The sequence below is a fragment of the Alexandromys fortis genome, unplaced genomic scaffold (genome assembly GCF_014885135.2).
Source record: "Alexandromys fortis isolate MF-2015 unplaced genomic scaffold, M_Fortis_MF-2015_v1.1 scaffold_50, whole genome shotgun sequence".
In the NCBI taxonomy this organism is placed as follows: domain Eukaryota; kingdom Metazoa; phylum Chordata; class Mammalia; order Rodentia; family Cricetidae; genus Alexandromys; species Alexandromys fortis.
Genome location: NW_026067932.1, coordinates 836,538 through 859,582, shown reverse-complemented (window position 1 = coordinate 859,582; position 23,045 = coordinate 836,538). Strand labels below are relative to the sequence as shown.

The window sequence follows — 23,045 nt, the reverse complement described above, 5'->3', positions numbered from 1 at the left end:
AGTACACAGAAGCATAAGACACAGTCTAGCTGCTGCAGAATTGTACGGTCATCAGAAGAAAACTCACAGAAACAAAGGCAAGCTAAAAAACACCTCAGATAACCTCAGTGCATGAAATTATAAACAAACAGGTCTACACTTCAAAATATTTAGTAGAATTTCCTCAGGAGAAAGAAAAACAGCAGCAGAAGAAAATTCAGATCTGCACAGGGCAATGAATGAGCTTAAAAGACAACCATTGGCACAAATACAAAAGTCTTTTTTAAATTCTCTATAATCTCTTGGAAAGATAATTGACTGTTCAAAGCAAAAATAATAATAGTGTGCCATGGAGGTTTAGCATATATAAAATTAAAATATACAAGAACAGAGGCAGGAAGGGTGGGAAGGAAACGAAAGTGTATATTGTGAAATCTCACATGTTAAGTGGCAACATAGTACTTGAAATGCCTTCAGAGAATACATGTTGAGCCCTACAACAGATACTAACATGTTAAAGGAAAGATGTATAGCTGATGAGCCAATGGTAGAGATAAGATGGAAAACCTGCTAAATTGGCCCAAAAGAGAAAAGCACAAAGTAAAGCCAGAGAAGTTAATCAAAAAGCAAACAGCAGGACTGACTATTTAAACCTTAGTCTGATGGCACCTCAGACACAGAAGATCTAAACAGGGCTGTTTTGGTTTGCTTTCGGCAGTGTTATGTTTTGGTTTTGAACGAGGGTCTTGCTATGTACATTAGGCTGGCTTTGGACTCACAGAGATCCTCCTGTTTCAGCTTCTCAAGTGCTAGAATTATCGGATGAATCGCCAAGCCCATTTGTCTAAACACTGTTGTGAAAAGACTAGATTTAGAGGTTGGTTAAAAAGCAAAATACGTAACAAGATGGGGAAACATGCCAATAAAAGTGAACAACAATAAAGAAGGGCCAGAGGCTCCATCGTAATAAAGAGGTTGATTAGTGGAGGAACAAGCTCTCTGAGGATGTATGTACCTAAAGACACTGCAGGAAAATACAGACCAGAGCTAAAAGTAAAATAGAAAAGTGCCTAAATAAGGTTGGCCTCAGTAATGAGCAGAATAAGCAACACAAGTGTAGAAAGCCGTGGAACCTGCACACAACTATGCGCCGATGTAACCCACCCGCATTCACAGAACTCTCCACCCCAAATGCATAATTACAGGCTATAAATGCAATGAGATCACGGAGCCTGTGTAGGGACCACAAAGGAGTTATTAAAATTAATGGCAGAAATGTGTCTGGCACCTTTCCAAATATTTTGGACATTTCTATGCATCTAACTAAACAACACATGGGTCAAAGAGACCACCAGGGAAAATAGAGAGTAAATTAAAAATCAAAGGAAAGTAGTAGAAAACCAGCAGGCCAGCGTTCGCGGGACACAGACAAAGCCACGCTTACAAGAAAAATGGACAGTGCTGAATAAGAAAAGTCTGCACTCCTTCCTCACAAAGGCAGTGAAAGAATAGCAAATTCAAGTGAACGAGAGGGAGGAAATAATTACTGCCACTACAGCTGTAAAAGGGCTTGTAATATCCACTCAGCCTCTCTCTTGCTACGTGAAGACTTGGAGTCCCCTCTGGGGACACCATGCTCAAGTGGAATCTTGGAAGCAGAGATTGGTTTCTCATCAGATTTTAAACCTGCTGGCTCCAATTTCGGGCTTGGAAGTGTAAGAGAATCATTTTCTGTGTCTTATAAACCGCCTATGTTTGTGTGTTTTGTTACAGTGGTACAAAGAGGCTAAGACAGAGGACTTCCCACCTTCCCCTCCGATGTACATTTATCTGTGAGCAGGATTGGCTCCCTTGACAGCCACTTCTTTGCCTTTGTGTCTCATCAAAACCTGATCTAAACAACTCATTTCCTTCCCCCAGCCTCCTCCAAACAAGCCTCATTGACCCAAGGATCCACTGTGGGTTTCCACCAGGCCATGCATCTCATGGGGCTTCCACAAATGCAGGCCAGGGCAGGTAACTAAGGCAAGTCCTCTCCTAGGACTCGAACACGGATCCTGTCTGGCCTAGTCACTCTGCATTGACTGCAGAGCTGGGACAGGGTGCCCAGGGTATCCTCAATTCATCCTCTCGGGGATTTGTAATGTACTTCCTGGGGGTGTGAACAAACAGCTGTATCTTCTCACAGCCCAGAAAGATAGAAGCTCAAGATCCAGGTCGAGGCAATTCTTCCTGATGTCCCTAAAGGAGAACCCTCCCAGCTCTCTCCAGCTCAGGTGGCTAAGTAGCCTATATCAGCAAAACTCTGGTCTTACTGGTATCCCCTCCAGTGCCTGTCTCCTTGTTCAAAACTCATATTTATAGGGACATCAGTAATTCTGTATGGGTCCGGCCAAACTATTAGATTCATCTTGATCATCTGCAAAAAGGTTTCTTCCCACATAAGGTCACCTCCATAGGTACTGCATAGCAGAACTTTGTGGAACACACTACAGTTCACAACATACTCTAACAGTTCCCCAAGCCAAGAGCTTTAATTGGACTTCAGTTCATCTCAATAGGCATTTCTCTTACACACTGTCAAGCACACCACACACACACACACACACACACACACTATGTAGCTATTTTGATTTTTGAGACAGGATCTCCTTATCTAATCCAGGCTGGTCTGGAATTTGTAATCCTCTTACCTCAACTTCCTCACTTGTGCAATTACAGTGATGTACCATCACACTTATATCAAGCAGGTAACTCATCCTGCCTTCTGTGGCTGGAGGACCTGGGCTAACACACTTACAAGACATCCACAATCTTGAGACCCAATTTTGAGGCTACAGGAATCCTGATGCAGGACACCCTCAGGTCTCTTTGCCTACAGACTTTAGGGGGCACCTAGACAGTCTGTCTTCCTTAACGTAAAGATCTGTATGCAAACAGGCCTTTTGGTCCTGGGGTTTTCTTGACAAGGAGCTGAATGTCCTTAGACGCTGCACTCTTGTGTCTAAAACTAGAGTAAATGAGAATTAAAAGCTAGGGTCAGTGGAATGCTCGTGGCTCGGCCACAGGGCAACACAACATAGCATTAAGCCTGTTCATAGTTCAAGGGCCTACAGGCTTTGTAGCCCAGAGAAAAAAGCTGTGTGAACTGCTGTTGCTGCAAGGCTCATCTTAGAGCAGACAAAGAGAGTCTCAAGGTGAAGTCAGGCGTGGAATACAAAATGAAGCTTTGAAGGGACAAGACCTGCAAGTGCATTTTCCTCCTAGCCAACTTCTCAAAACACAGAACAGGGCTCAGCCTGGTCCCCACTTGTCAGCAGGTATCAGAGGCTCTGGTCACCCCATGAATAGGCTTCTCTGAGAGGATGTGGTGGGGTCTCTCAGAGCTCTGATGTCCACGGAAACACAGGGCTTTGCGGGAGGTGAGACAGGAAGCCAAGGGGGTTCAGAATTCTGCAGAACTTGGCTCAGTCTAGTGACTGAGGCTGGACCCTCAGTCTCCCACCATCTGCCTTTTGAGGGCTCCGCGATATACAAATAAATACACCTGGTATTGCTATAAAAGACATTTTTTGACCGGGAAGCTATTTTGTGTCCTAGTTAAAAACAGTGATACAAACTACAAAAGGCATTCAGGGAGTCAAATGTATACATTTTAACAGGAAGGCTATTTTGCGCCCTAGTTAATAGCGTAGCACAAAGTAAGGTCCCCTAACGCATCAATTTCACCCACGATGGCGAGTGATAGATTACAGTGGTTAGGGGAAGGAATCTGCCTGCGAGGTCAGTGCTGCGAGAAAAGCGGGCCTGGCACAGTCTCGGATCGCTCCGAGAACCTCTTTCCAGGGTCGCAGGTGCGGGCGCAGGAGGGCTCAGCTGCGTCAATGGGGTCCTAAGCGGCCGCTGAGCCCACAAGCCTCGTTTCTGCGGTCCAAATTTCAGGGTGTCCCCACTCACGGGAAACCGCAAGTTGCCCCAGGTTCTAGGAAAGTCCATGAGCCTCGAGCCGCGCATGCGCAATCATAGTCCAGAGCGGTCGGGGCGGGGCATCCCGTTGGCCCCACCCACGTCACGCCGCCCCTCCCGCGCCTGCGCCTCCGGGCGGCCGCGCATCCTCGGCCCTCTCCCGCGCGCTCTGCTGCTACCTCTGCCGCCTTCTGCTCCTCTGCGTTCGGCTCTGCTCCGCTGATCTCCGTCGACTGTGCTCCGTCTGCGCCGCTCGGTGCTCAGGCGCGGGCCGCCATGAGGCTGCGGGGCCGCGGACCACGGGCCGCCCCCTCCTCCAGCTCAGGGGCAGGCGACGCGCGGCGGCTAGCGCCCCCGGGGCGGAACCCCTTCGTGCATGAACTGCGGCTGAGCGCCCTGCAGAAGGCCCAGGTGGGTTCTCCGCGTCGCTTCTGTGCTCTGCCCGGGATGCGCCTGGGATGCGGTGGGGAGGGGCTGGGCGCCGCCCGGTCCTTGGAGAGCCGCGCCCCTCCCCTGCAGCACCCTTTGAGCCCGCGCCAGGGTCCCGCTTCCCGCCGCCTGCGCACATGCTGACTTACACCCTCTGTGGTTTAGGCACCATCCCTGAACTCCATCCCTTGAGCCCCACAACCTCATCCCGGGCCTGGCGCGGGTTCCCGCCAGTAGGAGGCCTGGTGGTGGGCGGAGGGCGGGGGGGTTGTCCCTCGCGTCAAGCAGCCCCTTTCGACCGCCTCCACTCAGTTAGGAGGCCGACTGTGTGTCTCGGTGGCCTAGTGCCCGAACCTGGATGGTCATCGTGGTCAGCAGCAGACGTGCGAACCTCTTGGCATAACCTGGCGGGAGGATTTCCACATCCATGTTTGCAGATTGTTTCCTGTGTCGAGTACACTATTTCGGCTGTTAGCGACGCTCCCTGGGGTGGTTGTGCCCGGAATCAACTTTATACAACCTAGTTCCCACGTGAGAGGGAACCGGTGTGCTGCGGTTGGTTGGTGGGAACCTGGACCCAGGCACAGTTACCATCTGTTCCTGTGGCTCTCCCTGTGAGACCTGGCACGCGGAACCTCTCCTACTCTGGGATCGGGTCTGTGGTGCTATGGTCACTTTGGAAGCCTTTCTTTGCATAATGAGTAGAGCTCACAGTTTCAGACATCTGTGGCCCTGTGGTTTATGAACTGAGTAGTATTTCCAACTATGAGGAACCAGCTCTGAGAGGAGATAGTGTTTTTAAATGTGTAACTTATCAGACATAATATTAAAATGAAGTCTGTGAAGCCTGTTGAAGTTGTCACTTTCCCAGGCATGGGCTTCTTCTCAAAGCCTCTAATGGGGTTGGTTATCACCCGTGGGAGCTTGATGGTCGACAGAGTTGAACACGGAAAGGGGGAAAGGCAACCTTCATATCAGGCCCAGGTCTTACCCCCTTCCCTGCTTGTATCTGGAGCCAGACAGATATGAGACAAGACAGCTGCCTGTGGGACTCAGCAAGGCTACTATCAGTTGGTTCCTACTGCCGGGGGCTGTGCCCAGCAGGAGGACTTAGGGTACAGTCATCTCTGAGCCTAATTATCCCTCTGTTCCATTCCACAACCTCCTATCCTACAACTCTTTCCAGAGTCACTTGTGGAACCAGTGGGTCTTCTTCTTCCTCCTGGATCTGCTGCTTGGAAGCCTTTCTGAGATTTTCATCCAAGGGAGCCTTGATCCCTTCCTTTGGATTTGAGGGCTCCTCCCTAACCAAATCCATTCTGGTTCACCCTACCCCAATCCAGCCTGGTCACCCTGTTGCTACCCCACTCTGGTCATCTTAAACAACCCATCCCTAGTAATTCTTTCCAATCCTCACTGTATTAGCCTGCCTCTACCCTCATCCTGATCTGATCTGCCTCATTCTGTCCTCTTGCCTTTCTGTTCCTGTCCCTCCCCTTTCTACTCAGTCTGCATGAAGCATCTTCCTCTCCGAAAGCCGACTCCTCACTCCTTATGCACCCATCCTTGCTGCAATCTTAACCCACTTAGTTTGATTTTAGGGCCAGGTCTTTTTTGTCCAAAAGCATGTACCCACGAGGCTCTGTCCAGAACCTTGGTGTGTATAACTGTTTGGGCGTCTGCAGCCTGTGGCTAAAGAACGTATTTGTACTTGTCCACAGAATTCTCTGTTATATATCCCCCAAGCCATGCTTTGCAGAGCCTTTGCCTGTATGGAAGGCTTTATTGAAAATTTTTTTAGAGGGTAGATGGATAAGCCGTCAAGCAAAAGAATCCTGCTTCCCTTTCTGGAGGAGGTCCCTTAAGTCTGAAGCTCAGACACTTCCTACTCCAAGTGACTCCGAACTGCCCTGGGAGGGGTTAGTATATACCTTTGGATTAAGGACACACAGGCCACCTCAGCCCCTAGCAGCCCATCTGTCACTTAACTACAGATTTAGCAAGCAGCTTAAGCATTTAGTGGACAGAAAATAACAGGCTAGGATCTGCACACTGGAGTCTGACGAACTCGCCGCTTCCTGTTACAGCAAGGATACAGATGAAGGGCAGGCCCTAGAAGGGTTTGGGCTGTCAGCTAAGATTCTTCACAGTTTGTTATTTTTGAAGTCATAAAGTGGTTTTCTGTCACAGGGTTTTTGGGGTACTCCCCATGGACTCTGTGGTACAAGCATTTCCCGTCCCAGCTCTGATGGGTTTTCCCAGTTGTGAAATTTAACTAGATCCGAGTTTGCTTCCTGGACAGCAGAGCCACCTTCTACTAGAGCCAATCCTAGTATGGTGCAGGTTCGGAAGCGGCTGCAACCCCACCACCCAAGCCCATCCCAGAGAAGGCGATAGTGAGGTCAGGTAACTGACAAATCTCTTCTGGCAGGCTGTTCTAGCGTCTGAGTTAAGGTAGAGCACAGATGGGCTGTCACTGTGGCCTGGCTCTCATAGGAATGGTGATGCCAGAGCAAAGTCCCCACAGCACACATCCTGCCTCTCCTGAACATGACTCCAGGCCCCAGGCATATGGGCACAGGGAGGTGCCACCCACTAGGCACCTGGACACTGCAGGAGACTTAATAAAGAGGGGTGCTCTGTATTTAAAAGGTCCTGTTGCACACCAGCATGCTGTGTGGGGTGCAGGTGTTCTACCGACTTCTGGACTAGGTGAGCACTGGACCTGGGAGATTTATGGGAGGGGAAGAGAGACACTGGACCAGCTGGCTTGGCTACACAGTGCTTAGCCCTTCCAGGAATGCTTGGAACCAGTGTCAGGCTTGGAATGCATACTTCCTGCAAGAAGCATGGCATCTGACGGCCCACCTCTGTTGGTGCCTGTGTGTCTCAGGAAGACCCAAGCTTGTTTCCCTGACTTTTGTCTGACTTTTGGTCACTGTTAGCTACAGCCCCTAGACTCTAAGGCTTAGAGGCAGGTAGAAGGCCAGCCTGAGTTCCTGTGTCACAGATGAGGTCTGAAGTGTCAGGTGAGGTTCTGAACGATCCCTGTCGCCCAACAGTGTAGAACCTTAGTGTGGATGTCTGCCTGCCGTTGTAGGGAGCCCTCATCTGTAGCCCACCTGTAGTCCTAATGTTCTAGATGGTGGTAACCGAACAGTGTGGGAGATGGTGCTCAGGGAAAGACCTAACTTTTACAGCCTTTTAGAATTTGGGCTTTTAGCAGCATGCGTGTTTATTTATATGTGCGTACTTCACGTGTAAATGTACACTTTTGTTTCTTAGCTGACCGGAAAGCACACGTGTGTGCAGTAAGTAGTTAAGGCATGGAGCCCGTTCAAACCCAGTGTCAGTCACTAGAAGAACTCACTTGAATGTCCTTGTGCTAATGTCAGCTTATAAGGGGCAGCAGATACCTTTGCTGTCCTCACTGATTTGGTACTGGTGTGTGTGTGTGTGTGTGTGTGTGTGTGTGTGTGTGTGTGTGTGTGTGTGTTATACATGAGGCCAGAGGTTGACATTTGACTGCTTTCATCAGCCCTCGCCTTACATTTTGAGACACAGTCTCTTACTGAAGTTGGTATTCACCAGTTCAGCTAGACTGATTGGCTAGAAAACCCCAGAGAATGTCCTTTCCACCTTCCCAGCACCGGGATGACAGACACCCACTGCCACCACTAGCTTTCGTGTTGGTGGGTGCTGGGATTGAACCCAGGTCTTCCTGCTTGTGCGGCGAGCACCGTACTAGCTAGACCATCTGCCCAACCCCAATCCTTCTGCAGCCCTTAGTGTTAGCAGTGGCCGCTGGCTTTGGTCCTGCTGTTGACTGTGCTCCGTGCTTTTCTGCACACACAGCCTGGTCCCCATATAAGGCATAGGTAGAGTGTCATCGTCCACAGCACAGCTGGGAGCTGACCCTGGAGAGCCTCCTTTCACTATGGCCCTGGTCATAGCACCCAGCAGAGTCCAGCAGAGCACATACCTTTGATAGTATGAATATAATTTGAGCCTTTTGCTGCCTGGGGCTGGCCTGGAGATTGTTGTAATGTCAAGGCCTACCCCCTCTCCACAGCGTCCAGGGCTTGGTTCCCTGCTGGATTTAGCTGGTGTCACAGTTTCCTCCACAATTGTTTAGGTGCTAGTGTGCCAGGAGGAACCACAGGCTGGTGTCTTACATTGTGTTCTTTTTCAACTGCAGCTCCAGCCCTTTCCAATTAAGTCTCTTTCTCTTTCTCTCTTCCTTCCTTCCTTCTCTCCCTCCCTCCCTCCTCCTCCTTCTCCTCCTCCTTCTTTTTTCTCCTCTCCTCCTCTTCTGCTTCTTCTGCTTCTTTTCCTTCTTCTTCCTCTTCCTCCTCCTTCTGTTTACATTGAACGTGACCCGTTCCATCTACAAGTGCTCAATGAGTCAGCTGTGTGACCCTTGGTCATCACCATTCTTAGAGAAGTAGCATGACCTATACCTAACCTCTGAAATGCACTTAAGAGTATCCAGCCTAAGGGAAGCTGTGGTTCCTGGAACCCCAGGTCAGCCACCAACCCTCTAGGCCTGTGCCAGTTTCGTGCAATCAGGCACCACTAGCAATCTCCGTAGGCTGGTGCACATTGCAGCCTGATACTTGCAGGATGGACACGGAGCCCGTGGTTGTTTGCAGGCTGCTCCTGGAGGCAGCTCTCCTGTCCATATCTCCTTGTGGCAACCAACCTCAGTCTTTATTGCCAATGTTGATGTACTGGATTTTTTGTGTAATTGAATTACCTGTTTCTCATTTTCTTCTGTTTTCATTTTTCATGTGTGTATGCATGTTTGCTTGTGTCAGGTATGAGCATGTAGGGGCACATACATGTGGAGGACCAAGGATCATCTCGGGAATCATTTTCAATAGCTCTTCCACCTCTTCCAGTGAAGTAGGGTCGCTTCATCACATCCAGAGCTCAGCAATATGGTCAGTTTGGCTAGTCAGCTCACTCTGGGGAATCCCATCTCTGCCTTAGGAGGCTAGAGTTACAGCTGAGCTGCTACACTTACCAGGTTTCTCTTGGGTTCAGGGAATCCCAAACTCTGTTCCTCATACTTCAGTGGCAAGCACTTAATCAGTGGGCCATCCCCCCTAGCCAGCATTTCTTGTTTTGTTTTGTTTTTTAAATATTGAGAACTTTGTGCCTTAAATAGTGGCCTTCTAGACCCAACCACAGACCCCAGACTTGGGGCCCACCTGCTGGCCTTATCAGGCACTGTGTCCTGTGTGTCCATTTCCCCCAGGTAGCAGAGTGCCCATAAGTCCAAATATCTACCCCCCTACAGTGTTTGAGAGGGTTCCCGGACTTCCTTTCCAGGCCTATGAAGCTTGAGGGCAAATCTTGTATCAACTCCCATCTCTTGAAGCTGCATTCCAGCATGCCTGACCCAGTGATCCAGGAAGACTTACCTAACACGAGCCCTGTCGATATCTGGTTTCATTGAACATAACCCAGGGAAAGTACAGCCAGCCCAGATGACCAGGGCTGCCACTCAGCACTCAGCCATTGTGGGTCTGCTGCAGTATGTTAGAGTATCCTTATCACTCCTGACTGGAATTCCTGACGTCTCTTTTATTCCTCAAGCCTGTAGTCCAGATGTGAATGATGGTGGAAGTGAGCCCAGAGTGATGTACCCAGTGTTGGGGAGGGGGATGCGCACAAACGCCAATAGTGTGATGAGGCCCATATCATACTGTATCGCTATGGCAATTTTCTAATGCGTTTCCATGTGGTAGCCCTTCGGCATGCTATATGGACCATGGTGGGAGGTACTACCCATGGCTTAACCTGGGACTGGCCACTGGAGTAGGCCATTCGTCTTGGGGACAGCTCCTTTCCTGAGCCACCACATTACTGTTCAGTCCTGTCTGCTGCTGTTCAGTCAGAAGAGTGACTTATTTTCCCCAAGAACATATTTGTCATCTGCAGGTCCCCCCCCCCCTGCAAAATCCTGTAAAAAAAAAAAAGCCTGTAAAAAATCTACAGGCTTTTTAAACCACAGTTTAACTAGTAGACAATAGAGCTGGACTAACCTAAAGTCTGGGAGGGTAAGAACTGACTTTTGCCCGGTGGTGGAGAGGAGATCATGTGCTGGTCTGTGTGTAGGGATCGATGCCTGTGGGCTAGGCTCAGGCTGGGTCAGGTAGCAAGTGCCACACTTTTCAGGAGTCTCTTAGGGTCTTTTTGCCTACCAAGTTATGTAAGGGGACAGCTGTGGACAGAACCAACCCTGGGTTCACTGGTCCAACAGGAAGTCTCTTGCCTGCAGGAAGGGGTCCTTGATTACTTTGTCATATGTCCTGCCTGTTCTTTGACTTTCTCATATGGCCTCAGAAGTTCCCAAAAGCTCAGACCCATCCCAGACTGACTTCATCTTCCCCTACTCTTCAGAGACCTCTTCATTCTGGCCAGCACTGTGAGACTGTGTGCCTCCTGTGGTCAGTGAGGTGGTAACCTTCCCTCTAGTGGCATGGGGTCAAGTCAACTCTACCCTTCAGTCCCTGTGGTGGTGGGAATAGGAATGGTCCCCATAGACTCATTTGTTTGAAAGCTTGGCCCATGGGAAGTTTCACTATTAGGAGGTATGTGTCATTGTGGAGGTGGACTTTCAGGTCATATATGTTCAAGCTATGGTCGGTGTGGTACACAGTCTCCTTCTGTTGCCTGTGGATCAAGATGTAGAACTCTCAGCTCTTTCTCCAGCACCATGTCTGCCTGCACGCTTCTTACCATGACAATAATGGACTAAACCAACCTCTGAAAGTGAAAGCCAGCCCCAATTAAATGTTTTCCTTTATAAGAGTTTCCATGGTTATGGTATCTCTTCACAGCAATAGAAGCGCAAACCAGTCCCAATACACGTCCTTCCCTGCCCAGCTAAAACAAATAAGATGTATATACGTGGTATAGACTTGGTGGTATTTGTGGTCTTCATCGGGGGACTCAGAGTGTGCTAGGGGCAGGGGCTCCCACCCACAGAGGTTGTATAAGCTTCCCTCTTACCAGCAGCAGAGCATGTGAGCCGCCTCCCTCCCGGATAACCTTCCTGTGAACAGTGAAAGCAGCTAGAACACTGCTGGGCTTGAATCTTCTGATTCCCTCGCTCAGCTGAAGCGGTGGGTCCTGGAGACAGTCACAGATTCAGGTGGGTCTTTCTCCCGGCCTCAGCTGAGTTCTGACCAAGCAGGGAAGATGGGACTAGAGTGAGTTCCTACACAGCTCTCAGGCCTGTCTGCCCCGCTCGTGGTGGGCGCTTCTACTATTGATGCCCTCCTAGGGGTCCCCTCCCTGTGTTGTCTGATATGTGTGGGTCCCAGCCCCCATGACCACTGACCTAGAGGCCACATTGCTGCGGAATTCTCCCTGCATCTCAACACTAGGGTTGGGTTCATCCTGAGCCCTTTCTGGCTGGTATCCCTAGGCAGGGCTTCTATGTCCTGGACACTTCCAGGAAAGACTTGATGAAGGAACAGTGTGTTAATATGCAGGCACTTCCCTGCCAACTCATACTGGAAGTACCTCTTCTTCTTGGAGCCACCACCCTCAGCGAGCAGGGGCAGGGTTAGGATCTGTGGGAGCCCGTAGAAGCAGGTCCTTTAACTCAGGTTCTCTCTGGTCGCCTATCAGAGGCTGGAGCCTCCTCCAGAGTCACAGACCCTGGGAAGCTGTTGGTGGGGCTCCTGCCTCAGTTCCACCTGATCCTGGTAGCCTTGGGCTGTTTGCACACATGGTGCTGAGTGCCTGGAAAGCTCTCTTGGAGGACTGTAACTATAGGGAGTCCTGCCCCCAGTGTTCCCTAAAGTAAGTCAACTACCACTAAGTCTCTGCAGCTCTGGAGAGGGATTTAGAACCAGTTTCTGGTTTTGAGTCTCATTCTTAGGAGATAGTGCATGTAGCCCCCACATGTATGTCTTCGGGGCTTTTCTGTTTTGGCAGAGCCCTTGGGTGGAAGGCCACCTTGGCAGGACCCCAACCTTCAGTTTGTTAGGCTGTAGTGGTTTACCTCTTAGACTGCAAGATTGTCAGAGCAGAACCATGGGGATCATCAGAGAGAGGACAGAGCCATTCCCTGTCACACACACACACACATACACACAAAACACACACACAGAGGACTTGCGTTAACAATTGCATGTGTAATAGGAAGGGTGGAAAAAGCAGCCCAGAGAGACCCCTAAAGGCAGATGAGAGGCTCCCGTCATGCCTGCCAGGATGCTCCTGAATCAGAGAATAAGCATTGTCCTGGGTGCCCATGTATGCTGCTCAGCCTGGGCCTTTGTGTGGGACACTGTCGTCTGCCCATTTTCTCCAGTCTGTCTGGAGTCCTGTAGTCACTGCAGAGGCTGTGTACACATGTGCTCTGTGTGCACTCTTTGCCTCCTGCCGCACCCTCTCTCACATGCTCATCAAGGCAGACGGGATCTGGTGTGTGTAGTTCTTGGTCATATCAAGTAGACTTCGACATCACAGGTATCCATATGTGTCTGGTGAGTGCAAGTCAGCCTTCCATCATCTGCCTCTCTATTTAGTCTCATTACCCATGTGTTAGCACAGGGGTCTGCCAGCAATGAAGTTCCGTACTGGTCTTTTAGGATGCCGACTGTCCAGGCAGCGTGTAAGAGGCTAGAAGTGGCTCTCAGCTGAGGGAAGATAGCACACTCTGGCCAGAGGGAGGGGTGCCTAGGAATCTGTATCTATAAGACACAGGGCTTTCTAAGGGCTGGGCATGTTCTTGACTTTGAGCACAGTTATAGGGCTCTCAAAGCCCAGAGGCCTACATAAGGAGGCTAAAGAGTAGAGTTAGAAAGATCTTGTCCAGCCGGGCGGTGGTGGCGCATGCCTTTAATCCCAGCACTTGGGAGGCAGAGGCAGGCGGATCTCTGTGAGTTCGAGACCAGCCTGGTCTACAGAGCTAATTCCAGGACAGGCTCCAAAACCACAGGGAAACCCTGTCTCAAAAAAGAAAAGAAAAGAAAAGAAAGAAAGAAAGATCTTGTCCAGAACCCTCTCTTGGCACTTGGTCTATTTTACCTTCTGGCCTCAGGGAAATCCTCCCCTAACCCCTGCCGTAAGATAACTGTTTCCTGTGTGATCATTTCTGAGATGCCTGCAGCCTGGGTGTGTTTAGGGTGTTACTTCTAAACTTATCTATGCTCTTGTATTCTTTGTCACTTCAGTGTCTCTGATAGAGCACGTTCTTGGGGGTTCCCAGGCCTGCAGTTGCTCCCCCTATGTGTGAGTGCCTTGCTTCTTCCCTGCCAAAGGCTGCACTGTTGTGATTATGGAGCTTTTCCCCTGACTGCACAGGTGTTAGGGCCATGCCTGGGTTCTCCTTCTGAGATAGACAACTATACAGCCTACACTGGTGTGTGTGGGGCTTGCATAGGGTGAAGGTTGCCTGTCACATTAGGAGACATGGTGACACAATGTGGTGTCCTTACCTGTGCCATGGAATCTGCTGAACTAGATGGATGAGCAGTGGACACCAAGCCCCAGCACCTGCCCGTAGGAGCACAGCTGTGAGCAGGGAATGGCCGGGTGACTACGTACAAAATGGCCTATGGAGACCCTAGCAGGCAACCAGGGTGACGTACTAGGTCCTTGTTTGTTAAGTTATGGAGGTCCAGAGCCATCTCGGGGCCTGAGGTTTTCTTGACTTAGCCCTTTGCATGCTCATAGGGCATCGCCAGCAAGAGGTGTGTTCCCAGTCTGTGTTGTAGATTGCAAAGAGGTCGACTATGTGTGGTTAGCCATGGGGAAACATGTGCCTGAGACAAGAGTGATCATCCCTCTTGCATCCACACGAGCAGTGTGCCCTTCTGTCGCCTTACTTAGTCCTCAGCCTTCCATGGTCACACACCAGTGTCCCCAGGATCTAGAGCAAACGCCAGGGTGTTGTGGCACCACCCCAAGGACGCTCTCCCTGATAGTGCCATTTCTGTCAGTGAGGCACTATACACAGGCCTGAACTGGGGGGATCCAGCTGACAGAACAGTTTCTGGGATCTTCCCACCAGACCCACAAAGATTGGTGAAAGCCATCTACCCAAGGTTAGTCAGCTCTCCATAGTTCCATACTGGGTACTAGACTGATGATTCTGTTAAGACCAGAGAGGCTGTGAGGAATGTTCAACAGTGATGTGTAGTAGGGACAGCCCTCTAGGAAATCACTCCTAATGGCCCATGTGGTTCTGAAGGTGATTCTGTAAGTTTTGAGTGTTTCTCCCAAAGACAGGCTCACTTCAGTCTACACCGAGAATTGTCTGGATTGCTCTGATAGGCTGAGACTTTACTGGGCAGTCCTTGAGTGGACCTGGTGTAGACCTGGGGAGTTGGGAATGAAGGTTTGGAAGAAAAAATAGCTCCGTCTTAGAAAAGCTATATTTAATTTTAGATTTGAGTGGGAGAACTAAGAAGCACTTATAAATAGCCATAGGCACAGCCTCCGAGGAGAGTTCTGGTGGAGACGTGGACGCTGGCTGTGCACGAACATCTGAATACTCCAGCCCAATACACAACTGGGAACTAAGGCCATCATGACAGGGACATTAACATGTTAGTGAGAAACACGCGAATGAACGCAGTGTAAATACAGGCAAAAGATTTAAATAAATGGGCATATCACAGGAGAAACACAAACATCCACCAGACAGTATAACTGCTAAAGCCGTTCCTCAGATGTCCCCTGTGCCCCGTATCAAGCCTCATCTTGGGCCTCTGGGGTGTATAGGATACTGAGCAGTGGGCAGGTGCTATGGGATTGCTTTTGCACAGTGGCTAGTGTCAGACGAGCCTGTTTGATGGAGCTGTTTGTGAAAAGATAAAACTGCCCAGAACAGCTTAAGTATTCTCGTCCTCTTCTAGTTTCTGTGTGGCAATAAGCTTTGGTTCTGAACGTGACCATTGAATGCTCCCTGCCTCAAAACCGTGTTCAGCCAGGACTGAGTCACTCTGGACCTAATTAAAGTATTGGGGCTACACATAAGGCAGGAGGTGCCTGTTGGCTAGTCCGTGTATGTGCTTTTGTGTGGTCTGGATCTAGTTGAAGGCACCTGGGCCTCTGGGTGGCTGCGTGGTGTTAAACACTGGACTGTGGGCTTCAGCAAATGTGCCTTGGGGTTCCAGCTGAGGGTTGTGTGTGGGATTTATAATGCTTTTTAAAGCCTGCCTGTACTTTAAAAGGAAAGTGTATCTTAAATTGTGTCTTTCTTGTCTAATTTGGGGCAGCAGGCTCTAGTAGATAGGTTTTAATGTTCACACTGCTGTTAAGAGAAATCCACAGGTGTCTGTTAAAGGGGTATCAAGGATTTATTTAGATATAAAAGGGGGGAAATATACTCACGAAATATACTCCCCCCTCCCTCTGACCAAATAGCCCAAGGTCATGGATAGAGCAAATACCTAATACTCACTGCTCCAGACGTTGATCATTAGTTTCTGATTTGGGTTGTTGGCCCACAGTTGACCCCAGGGCTAATTTTCCCAGGTGTCTCAATGCCCTAGAGGCATCCCTGTAGTTTTTACCTCTCATCTCTAACGCATTTGGGAGGTCCATTGCCATATCTTCAGAGCCTCATCGACTACCAGCCTACGAGGATAGCTTTTTTTTTTTTTTTTTTTTTTTTTTTTTTTTTTTTTTTTTTTTTTTTTTTTTTTTTTTTTTTTTTTTTTTTTTGGTTTTTCGAGACAGGGTTTCTCTGTGGCTTTGGAGCCTGTCCTGGAACTAGCTCTGTAGACCAGGCTGGTCTCGAACTCACAGAGATCCACCTGCCTCTGCCTCCCGAGTGCTGGGATTAAAGGCGTGCTTTTTTGAATGCCCAAGAACCATATCTGCCTTCCCTTCTAGACTTACGTAAGTCCTTTCAAGACAGCTTTGCTTACATCAGGGCTCTGACCTAGACGTCTGCTTCTGGCTCCTGTCTAGTACTGAATGTTTCACCCATTACTTCTTGTCCTGGGGTCATACAGACCAAGGACATGTGACATTTGCAGCCTTATTTCCACCCCCTCCTTGGCCACAGTAGCTGGCCCAAACCCAAGAGCCAGAGGCCCATCTTGAGCTGCGTTCTGAATTTGTTTTATAGGAGAAATCAAAAGGAGCTGGTAAGTGAGAAAGACAACTGTGGCTGTTTGTCCCTCAGGTAGGACCTGTGGGACAGGACAGCCGTACCCTAGAGAGGGGAAGCTGAGAGGAACAAGGACTCAGCCACCATGCTGGTGACTCTTACTTATTCTGCTGACCACAGGGGTCAGGAGGTCCAGGGTGGTGTCATTGTGGTAGTACTGCCCCTGTGTCAGAGATGTGCACATCCCGAGAAGGGCAGGGGTCCCAGGACCTGATGCCTGTTGTGTCTCCAAATGGTTTCTCCTCTGGCTTGGCCTTGTGCTCTGGTCAGCTGCTGCCTTGTTTCACTCTCTGGCCAGATTCCCCTTATTTCCTCCCCTCCCCCTTCGGTTTGAAGTACAACACTGCCTCCCAGATAAGATTTTATTTGTCCTCTGTGGGCAGGCTGGTTCAGTGGCATGAGGGTACATGGTCAGCTGCCCGATCTCTGTTTCCTACTCAGGGTGGCCCACCTGAGTTTCTCATTCCCCTGGTGTGGGTGAGAGTTTAGGGCAGTTCCTCTTGTATTGTACTCAGGCTGCTTCCTGTGGTTGCAGCAGCCCTTCATTTGCATATCATCTCCTCTAATCCCTGAGCAAATCTCCTAGCTCTTACCCTGAATTTCTGGGTGAGGAAATAGCATGTGAACCTCGGGCTTCTGACACATCCCCTCAGGAGCTGGTAGCAGGTCTTTGACACCAGGTGCTTTGGTGACACTCTGAGTGTGATGGCTAGATAGATCCCTGTTACAGTTCTGCATGCCCTGACTTGGATGTTGGTTCATTGCTGTGGTTGGTTCATTGCGATGGTCTCGGCTAAGTTGCTGGCTGTGTTGTAGCACCCCGTCCAATCTCTGTGTCCTGCAGACTGCTGCACCTGTCAGGGACTCCCCCAGTTGGCCATCTCTGTGACCCTTGGGCTATGCTTGCCCCAAATGCTGAAGTCATCGAGGCCGCTGGAAAGCCATCTCTGTTTGTTTCACCGGCTCTATGCTTGCTGCCTCAGATCAATCCTTGGTGCTTTGTGTAGCTTGAAGCTCCACCCTCAGCCGGCCCACAGAGAACCCAGACTCACCTGTCCTCCAGTGGTGCCCCTGGGGTGGCATCCAGCTCCGCTGCCACCAGCGACAATAAAGTTGGCAGTCTCAGACTGCCTCCATGATCGATGGAGGAGTACACTCCCCCGAGTACAAAGCTCACACACATCCCCACTGAGCATACAAGGCCTGCATCACCTTCCGCACGGAACCATGTAGCATGAAGTACTGGGTGCTCACTTGTCCTGGAGCCTTCCAGGCTTTTCTTCACGGATCACAGAAGTTGCCCTGTCAGGTGGGATGGTGACCCCTTAATAGAACTGGAACATACCTGGTAGTCAGAAAGAGACCTTCAAGTCTGGGGATGGCCAAGGCTGTGGGACTATGGAGACTCAATGTATGGAAAAGCCTTTGCCCAAATACTGGACAGTGAGACAGAGAGAATGACCACCGTCAGAGTGTTCGGACACCCTCTGCCAGTGGCTCTGGGTCATTTTGGTACCAGCCTAGGGCAGGGACAGAATGGGACCTTGTCCATCAACCTAGTTTGGTTTATATCTGAGCCCTAGACAAACTGAGAGAGTTCATGCAGCATTCCAGGAAGGACTGCTCATGAGAGTGTCTGACTGTGACCCTTGGTTGGTTTTTCTAAGGAGTCAGAATGTGGGCCAGGGAGTTCTCTAACTGACATTTTACCTGTCTTCTCAGAGCACTGATCCTAAAGAGAGTCTCTGGTGGTCACGCTGCCTCCTACTTGGGCCCCAAAGCCTGCTTATCCTTCTTTGCTCCAGGCCTGTGTCTATAGGAGACTTCCTGGAGAACAATCCTCATGGGAGGGGTACCCTAGGTCTCCGTGTCCCAACTGTGACCAGCTTCATATATAAGAGCTGTATCTACCAGGGGTAGTGGTGAGAGTGGAGTGTGTCTGTGTATCCATGAGTTCAGTGTGTGAGAGAATATATATCCATGTTATGGGTAACCGTGTGTGTGTTCAGTGTGTTATATATGAATACCAGTATGTACATGTATAACCATGAATGAGTGTGTGTTCAGTGTATGTGTGAAGGTCTGACTGTGTGTAAATATGTGTCCATGTGTCAGTATATGTGAAAACATGTGTGTTCAGTGTGTATATGAATATGTCCACATTGTCTGTATTGGTATTTATGTGTATCATTGTGTACATGAATATTTGTGCATATGTATATTTGTCCAGTGTATGTATGAATGTGCCCATATCATATTTATTGGTATATGTATATGTATGTATATCTAATGTTATGTGTTCAGTGTATATATGAATTGGATTATGTTTGTACATGTGTATCTATATGTATGTGTACAATGTGTATGTGAATGTGTCCATGTATATACTGGGGTGTGTGTGCACATGTGTTTGTACCTCTCTGCCAGTGGGTATGTAAATGTGTATCATTCTGTGTATGTCTCTGTGAGCTCATGTATGTATGTATGCTATAGAAGATGCCCTTGAGTATATCATGCCCCACCCCTTGGTCCCACTGATGCATCGCAGCTCTGTCCTGGCCTGTGGGCTCCTGAATTCTGCCGTTTTTTACTGTTCCCATATTTTGCTACAGTAGATACTGGGGTTCAGTCCACACTTTCTGCCCTTTTTCAGACCCAGCCTTACACAAGGAGACTAGGTTTGTTGGGATTGTTATGAAGTGGCTGCCGTTGGACAGAATTCTTCTGTGGAGGCAGGTCATAGCCCTCCTCCCAAGGGGGCCCTCAAAATCTAATTTAGACTGTCTCCTGTGGTGCTGTGATGGACTGTGTTTGTATACAGTCCTGTTCATCTAGACTATATCTCTCTTAATGGGTTGGTTTGTTATAATCAACCCTCAGAGGGCAATTGAAGTCAACACAGCCCTAAGGCCAGTGTAATTCCTTACTGAACTGTGGTGCAATTACTCCCTTCTAGCTCACAGGCAAGATGACCACATAGTTTGCTTAGCCTGGTACCTTTGAGAGTAATGTGGCTCTTTATAGTGAGTAGGGTCTCCACTTTCCACAGCTGGACTTAGAAAGGTGGGGCTGTGAGTACCAGCATTAGTGGCCCTACACCCGTGTCTATAGACACATGGAGCCCAACCCTTTCACTCTTGGGAGCATAGCTGAATCCTTTACTCCGTGTCTCTCCCCTCTTTCATTCGTCCTGTAGCCTGTACCAGGCTGTCCCCTCATTTATACTCTTAGCCAGCTCTTCACTGGCCAGTTCCTGTACAGGGTATCCAATCTGCTACATGCTGTCTCACTGCTGGACAGCCATACTGCATGTAATTTTTGTAAAATGGGCTCTGGAGACTTTCCCATACCCGTTATAAGTTGGCATCCTGCATGGCACTGGGCCTTGTGGGTGTGGAGAGTGGACTCCTGTCTCCCTCCGAGCATCTTACCAGCACCCTATGCTTTTGGTGTGGACAGAGCTCTTGATTTCATAAGCTACAGCAAGAAAAGGTGCCTCGGGGCTTTAGTAGAGAGGCGGCCCTGCCTTCCCTGGTGGTGGCCACCCACACCTGGAAGATAGTGTGTTTGGAAAGTTGTCAGGTATTTTGTTGCTCTTCATTCTAGCCTGTATCTGATACATTGTTGCTCTTCATTCTAGCCTGTATCTGATACATTGTTGCTCTTCATTCTAGCCTGTGTCAGATACTTTGTTGCTCTTCATTCTAGCCTGTGACCGATACTTTGTTGCTCTTCATTCTAGCCTGTGACCGATACTTTGTTGCTCTTCATTCTAGCCTGTGTCTGATACTTTGTTGCTCTTCATTCTAGCCTGCCTGTTCCTGAGTCAGATCCTCTGTGGCTCTTCATTCTAGCCTGATCTAAGAATGGTCGTCGTGAATGCCTAGAACTTTCCTTCTCCCCAGACCCCATACCATCACTACCAGATTCAGCTACTCTGATGTCTTAGCCTCTTGCCTAGCTACTTCCTTTGTTGTGTCTCAGAAACACTGATCTCTCCTACGTCTTTGGTCCCCTGAGTCTGTTCAGACCAGTTTGCAGCCAGGTGGGCACTGATGAAGTAGGGACCAGTGGCTAGGCTGAGAATGCATGAAGATGGTAACCTGTGGAGATGTTGGGAGATATAAGCAAAAGGTACAGTAGTAGGTTCCAGAAAGTTTGTGGCAGGCCCCGCTAGTCCTGTGTAGAAATAGGAGCGGCGGCAGGGCTGCGTCCAGTCCCGGCACCCGGCCGCCCGCATGGCTAGCTTATGCCCGAAATAATTACACGGATACTGTATTCTTTCAAACACTGCCTGGCCCGGCTAGTTCCAGTTTCTTATTGGTTAGCTCTTACATATTGTTCTAACCCATTTCTAATATTCTATGTAGCCCATGAGCTGGCTTACCAGAGAGGATCTTAACCTGCGTCTGTCTGGAGCGGGAGAACCATGGCGACTCCCTCACTAAGCTTCTTTTTCCCAGCATTCTCTTCTGTCTACTCCACCTACCTAATTTTCTGTCCTATGAGGGCCGAGGCAGTTTCTTTATTAGTAAGAAATCACTCCCACATCAGTCCTGCCTTGCTTACCTGGAGAAGGGTTTCCTATTCTCTGGGATACAGACAAAAGCTGGAAAGCCAGCAGTGAGTAAAGGTGAAGGCGGAATATAGAGGAAGCTGGTCCTGATGCTTGAGGCCTCTCGACCCTCCCCAGTAAGCTGTACATCACCATAGTAAGCTGTCTCCCCAACTTTGTGTACCCCCACACACTGCACTGCAGTGCTGCAGAGGGCTGTCTGCTCCCCTCTCCGATGCAGCACACTGTTCTACAACAGGTTTCCTCCCTAGCTCACACTCACCCTGCATACTGAACAATGCTGCAGAGACTCCCTCCTCAACTCTCAAGTTTGGTGTCGGTTGGGAAGCCTGCTAAGGGCTTCTAGGAAAACTCAGGGAAAAATAAATAAGATTAACCCAGGGAGAAAAACATAGTTTGCAAAGCGGGGATCCTAGAATCTTGGAAGCTGCAGCCAGGTAGCCAGAGATGTGTCAATGGGAAGTGCCAGTTAAAAGTGCACGGGGTCAGTGGTGGATTGATTATAGGAATCTCCCCTGAAAGTCAGAGAAGGGTTGGTCCAGATCCGTCACCGGCAAGCCAGCACCCCTAACACAAGCCCAGACAGGTAGCCTCCCAGCACCCCTAACACGAGCCCCATCATGTTACTTCCTAGCATTGCAAGCAAGAATTTGACATTGGAGAAACCCTGGCCATAGCACTTCAGTATGTTGCATAAGAATAAGTAGTATGTCCCAATAGAAACAGGCGAGGTGGTTTATGTTCTTACCTCCAAAGACATCTCCTGACAGCCCACTGCTCTACGAGATGTCAGTACTTAATCATTGGTCCTAGTGAATGAACTGTGTATTGGAGCAGATACTAGTACCTGGATCTGCCTTGCCCTCAAGGCATAAGTGACTGTTGGGCCTTTAAAAGGCCTGAATGCTAATTCATTCTCAGTGTCAAGTCCACACTGATTTCTAAGGCTGTGAAAATGCCTTCCATTGATGCAGCATTTGGCTCTGCCCAGTGGAGCTGAACTGCCCACCGCCTGTCTTCCAAATTCAGAGCAACTGGCAGCCACCTGGTCCTGTAGCTTCCTGCTGCCCTGAGGTGAGCACTGGTCAGTGAACCATGCTTCCCTTGGGCTCTGGCCTTCCGCCCAACTTAATCTTGGCTGGAGAGGTGCCCTGAGTCCTCTGCTGTCTGGTCCAAGGTTGGTATTACAACTCCACGCAGCACCCTCACTGCCTCACGGACATTTGGGACTTCATATACTATCTCTGCACATCAGTAATTTGTGTATGTGCATATGTGCGTGTCAAACCCAGAGGTCAGCCTCAGATATAATTCCTTAAGCACCATCTGCCTTGTTTTGAGACAGGGTTTCTTACTGGTCTGGTACACACCAAGTAGGATAGGCTGGCTGGTTAGCGAGACAGCCCCAGGCTTCACCACGCCTAGCTTTTGTACTTGTGTTCTGGGGTTGAGCTCAGGTCCTCAGCTCTTTCAGAAAGCACTTTCCAGACTGATATATCTCCCCAGTCCCGCCTTAATGATTTGAGAGAGAGGCAGGAAGGTATGATAATGTGTTGAGCAAGCTTTCTGCTGGATATGGCATCAGAGTGAAAGTAGAGCCAAGGGTGCCTATCACACTCTGCCATGCCATTTCCTTGAGTGTCTTTGTCAAGAGTGAGAGAGCGTGGGGTCTACAGCGACGGCAGTGCACTGGCTAGCTGTGACCCGGCTCTGCAGGACCCCAGGGTGCAGGTAGCTCCAAGGTGTTCTCAAACAGACGTGCTTAAAAAATAACACCTGTCTTCCCAGGTGGCTTTCATGACGTTGACGCTGTTCCCTATCCGGCTCCTGTTCGCTGCTTTCATGATGCTACTGGCCTGGCCCTTTGCACTTGTGGCCTCCCTGGGACCGCCTGATAAGGAGCCAGAGCAGCCCATGGCCTTATGGAGGAAGTAAGTAGCTGTGTGTGTGTGT

The 23,045-nt window shown here is 49.4% G+C and overlaps 1 protein-coding gene across 1 annotated transcript in view; it reads left to right on the top strand.

Moving 5' to 3' along the window:
* The first annotated feature begins 4,058 nt into the window (after positions 1–4,058).
* Positions 4,059–23,045, top strand: part of Lpcat1 (lysophosphatidylcholine acyltransferase 1) — a 46,804-nt gene continuing 27,817 nt past the window's right edge. The window contains exons 1-2 of the mRNA XM_050145789.1: positions 4,059–4,356; positions 22,881–23,023. Of these exons, the coding sequence (XP_050001746.1) occupies positions 4,222–4,356; positions 22,881–23,023 (278 nt within the window). The 5' untranslated portion in view covers positions 4,059–4,221. The remainder of the gene's footprint in view (positions 4,357–22,880; positions 23,024–23,045) is intronic.